Below are 4,880 nucleotides of genomic sequence, written 5' to 3'. Positions count from 1 at the left end.
CACACACACAGTTCTCTGAAGTGAATTAGTCATTACTGTAATTATTGGAATTATAGCAATGCCTAGCAACTCAGAACACCCTAGAAAAGCATAGCAACCAGAAAAAACAGGAAGGGGCAAAAACTTTTTCACACCACTGTATATATAATAGGCTATATATATAATGCATAATAAATAAATAATAAAATAAATAAGTAATAAAAATGTTCATGTTAATAAATATATATTCAGAATTATAGTATTTTATGTGTGTTGTATGGTAAATGCTGTTCCATGTAAGCAACAAATGAAAAATAGAGCATAAGTTAAAATACACAGGACAAAAAAATTAAATAAAATAAAGTTTATTTTCAGATGTCTACTACCACTATGTAATCTTCTTCTTAGAATGTGCATCAATGTATATATGCTTCCTTTTAAACAGTATTGTAACAATATGACAATATAAAACTAAACCATAAAGAGACTTACAAGAAGCATTCTGGTTACCATGTTTGTTTTTCCTCTTTATTGATACCCACACAACCACAGACACTCATTTCACACATTCCACTTACATGCACCACACACACACACACACACACACACACACACACACACCACATTCAGACCACATTTGCACTGTGACACACAGCACACACTGATGCTTCTCTTCTGTAATTCTGAGCTCTCTTAGATGATAAATTGTAACAATACAAGTTTAAAAATTGTTCTATAAAATATAGACTGACTATCATACAGGGATAAAGGCGTTCAGTTTATTAACGGCTTTGTGATTATTTTTTTTCCCCCTCAAAAAATCACTATGGAACACTATGCAACAAAAACCACAACACCTATTTCACTATGCGATAAACTCAATTGACCATCGCATGCAATGACTAAAGGTTAACTGACGTCACTTGATCTAACATGTTTCAGGCTTGTGCAGCTAATGAGAATGCCTGAAATTATCATACATATGTTCAGACAAATAACTTGTTTAGGATTTTAACTTTTGATGAAGGTGATCAAGAGGATTTTGCTATTTTGGTAAATTCTTTAATGCATGTCTTTGTCCTCTCTGAAGCTACTACAAAATAATTATAATACTGCCATTTATGTGTCAGTTCAAGATAACACATTATGGCCAAAAGCATGTGAACACCTGACCACTCATATGCTCCAGTTGAACGCTTACTGTGTAAATAAATTCAGAACCACAAGTGTTAATAGGGAGCTGATCTTCCCTTTGCTGCTATTGCATCTTTCAGTCTTTTAAGGTTTTCCAATAGATGCTATATCGAACTGACATCTGAGGCTTCACTCCTGTGACTTTCTTCTTATACATAACTTACCTGTTCACAACAAAAAAATAAAATAATTATCATTACATTTTTTTTACTTTCTTTTGGTCAGCCTGTATTAAGTTGTAAAATACATTGATAAAGCTTAATTTGTCAAACTGGGGTGTAAATAAATATATATTGCATCATGTTGCAGGAAAAAATGCATAATAATGCTTTTGGCCATTATAAAGAAAGTTCTGTTCCATAAGTTCTGTGTTCAGCAATCAGGCCCTTTTAAAATCTGATTCTGATATTACAGAGGTTATTTAGTATGATCAATTTTGCTATTTTAATGTCTTGTCATTATTGTTAACAAACTGGATTAGGTAGACCTATTCATTTCAAGGTTATTTACATTAAACGTTTCATTTTTAAATTTTTCTCATAAAGTCCCTCCCCTTCTAATAAGCTATAAAATGGGCACTGCAACAGGCAAGTTATTTCACTCACCTCCTGATCAAAGATGGATCTACAGATCTCAGTTTTTCTTCTGTTCGTTCTTTTCACTGCAGGTACAAAGACAAATAGCTAGATTGATTGATTTAAAAAAAAAAAAAGATAATCAATGTTTCTCTTTCACTGTCTCTCTTGTTTATTACTAAAGGACACTCTCTCAGCTGTTATGAGTGCAGCAGAGGTAGTGGCTCTATGGATGTTTCTTGTTCAGATCAAGAGGTAAACACATGCCCCACAGATTTTTCCAAGTGCATGAGTTACACAGTAGTAAAACAAGTTGGTAAGTCCATTATGATGTTTTGAAATTTACTGTTATAACTGACTGATGAAGATGCTATTATAATTTACTGGAGCTGCAACAGTGGAAATTTAACTTCTCATAGAACAGACAGAATTGATATATTCTTGATTTCTGTTATTTAGTTTTTCTCTCAGCTTGTTAAAAAATGTTTGAAATGAAAAAAAAAGAAAATAAAAGTATTTTCATTTTTTGATTTGTAGCTGTGAGTTTTGCTTGTTTGTATGTTTTTAACTCTCGCTGCTTCTTTGACATATTTATAAATAAACTGTCCGTCAAAATAATGTGCAATGTGGCCTTTCCTGTATCATTCATGTTTTAGGGGGCATTACTGCTATGTCAAGGGGTAAAGGCTGTTCTGATAACTGTCATAGTGGTTCCCAAAATGTTGGTTTTCTAAGGAATGTCATAGAGTGCTGTGACACAGACCGGTGTAACGCCCAATATGCTCCAGGTATTGCACTTTACTGACCATATGCAAATTAATATCTTAAGTGTTGTAAGTCAACACTTATTTTACTTCCAAAGGACATTTAATTAAAGGCAGGGTGCAGCTTGGCAGTCATGATTGAATAGAGCTATTTCATTAGATTTATTAGATTATATTTTGTACAGAAAATAAAATAAAAGAATACTTTTTTTGCTCCTGTAGATCCCAGAGCTATGGTCTCTAATGGAAAGAAATGTTACTATTGTGATGAGAAGAGCTGCTCAAACATAATGAGCTGTTCAGGCAGTGAAGACGGCTGCATTACAGTAACACCTAAGAATCTGAAGGAAAAAGAAGTTTCAAGTCATTATTTTTGTCTCACTATCATCATTTTAAACATTTGATACAGATCATGATACCATTTGCTAGCTTAGACTGAATTAACCTTTGTTTTCTGTCTTTTCATCAGGGAACTCCCGAAGCCAGCCAAGGGTTGTAAAAGGCTGTATCACTAAAGAAATTTGTGATTCAATGGTTAGCAGTACGGAGGTCATCTCATGTTGTTCAGGGAACCTGTGTAACCGTGCTGGGAGCGTCACTCAGAGATTCCTGTTCCTGTGCTGTTCTCTGCTCTCCTTCATCCTGCTGCACTGAATCCAGCAGCTCTTCACATTCTACACTGAGACACACTGTACTGAATATATGGCTTGTACTTTTTCTGTACTATCTCTAGTGTCCTTATGTGATTTGTTTGATTTTAAATGTTATGAAACAATATTACATTACTTTTCTTCTGGGTTTATATTTACTAAAGCTTGTCATGCTTCAGAGAAGTCTGAAATATATTAAGTACTGCATTATGTTCATCAATAATTCACAAATAATTGTGTCTTTGATTTTTCCTCAATATCTTTTTGTGTGAAACTAGCAGACTTGGCTCATCTGTATAGGTGCAATTCAGCGGCTGTGCCCCTGCAGAGCCAGTGGGCGGAGCTTGACATCCAGCCCGTCTCTCTCAATGTAATGGGTGGAGCTTGAAGGTCCAACCACACCCCATAACTAGGTCAAGCTCCACCAATTTGGCTCTGCAGTGAGCACCACATATAGGCCTACGTCTCTATAAATGGAATCAACAATACATCGTAATTGTGTTCAGCATTCTGCAAATAAAAAAAATTTCAAACGATTTATTAAGAAGACCTCAAGCTTGCTTACACACAATCTATAGCAATGAAAGACAGACAGATGCAAGTAAAAATAAACAGGTGTTATCCAAGTTTTCAGCAATTTGTTACTGTTTTGTACACATTGTCATAATAATTATAATTCAAATGCATTTTGTTTTATTGACCACAATATTATAGTTGATAATTGTTCAGAGAGGGGCACTTTTGGTTAATTTTGAAAAAAGGGCAGGGGCTTGAGCACCCAAAGAACCCTCTCTGCACATGCCTGACCATCACATTCAGCTTCACTGTTCCAAAAACGGTTCTTCTATGGCATCAGGGCAAAAACCTCCTTTTGAAACCTATTATTATATTGCAACAAAAACCACAGCGAGATATCCCTCAGCGCCTGCTTGTCATTAAAGGGGTCATATGATGCGATTTCAATTTTTCCTTTCTCTTTGGAGTGTTACAAGCTCTTGGTGCATAAAGAAGATCTGTAAAGTTGCAAAGACTAAAGTCTCAAATCCAAAGAGATATTCTTTATAAAAGTTAAGAGTCAACCACACCTACCTAAAACGGCTCGTTCTAACTGGAGCTGATCCGTGCTGGTCGCTGAGGAAATACATCAACTTCGCGCTGTCGATTGTCGAATCGGCTTTCACCGTGGACGAAGCGGAGTCCAGCCCGGGGTCGTCACATGGGGTTGCTGCAAGCCCGCCGGACGCTCATTCGTCGAATCCACCGGCCGCGCCGTTCTCAAGCCCGACCGCCTCTGCTCACTCAAGCCAGCCTCCGCTCACTCTAGGCCACGGCTCACCCTAGGCCACGGCTCACTCTAGGCCTCCGGCCTCCGCTCACTCTAGGCCGCTGTGTGTGTTTCGTTGTGAAAGCGAAACTACTTTGTTTGGTCTTCCAAAAGAGGACACGACTACAAATCAGTGGTATTTACAACACTGTTCCAACGTTCCAGAACAGTTCAACCCAAATATTCAGATGTGTCCAGCGCATTTTATGGAGGACCGTTTCCTGATCCTGGAAGAGTAGACTACAATGCCAGCAGTTCTGACTCACAGTCTGTAAGTACGTTTTCATATAAAGGATTTGCCACTGATGATTCAAACAATAGTTTTGAGCAGTGTAGAGTAGCGCTTGTTGTTTGTCATTTCTCCGATCACAAATGCAGACATGATTTTATGTTT

General features: G+C 36.9%; 1 protein-coding gene across 1 annotated transcript in view; it reads left to right on the top strand.

The window, feature by feature from the left end:
* Positions 1-1,790: 1,790 nt before the first annotated feature.
* The window catches only part of LOC107737143 (urokinase plasminogen activator surface receptor-like), a 13,805-nt gene continuing 10,715 nt past the window's right edge, over positions 1,791-4,880 (top strand). The window contains exon 1 of the mRNA XM_016548577.1: positions 1,791-1,840. Coding sequence (XP_016404063.1) covers positions 1,792-1,840 — 49 coding nt within the window. The 5' untranslated portion in view covers position 1,791. The remainder of the gene's footprint in view (positions 1,841-4,880) is intronic.

This window comes from Sinocyclocheilus rhinocerous, unplaced genomic scaffold, assembly GCF_001515625.1.
Source record: "Sinocyclocheilus rhinocerous isolate Xijiao unplaced genomic scaffold, SAMN03320098_v1.1 scaffold284, whole genome shotgun sequence".
NCBI classification, from domain to species: Eukaryota; Metazoa; Chordata; class Actinopteri; order Cypriniformes; family Cyprinidae; genus Sinocyclocheilus; species Sinocyclocheilus rhinocerous.
This window is presented reverse-complemented; position numbering and strand designations above follow the sequence as displayed.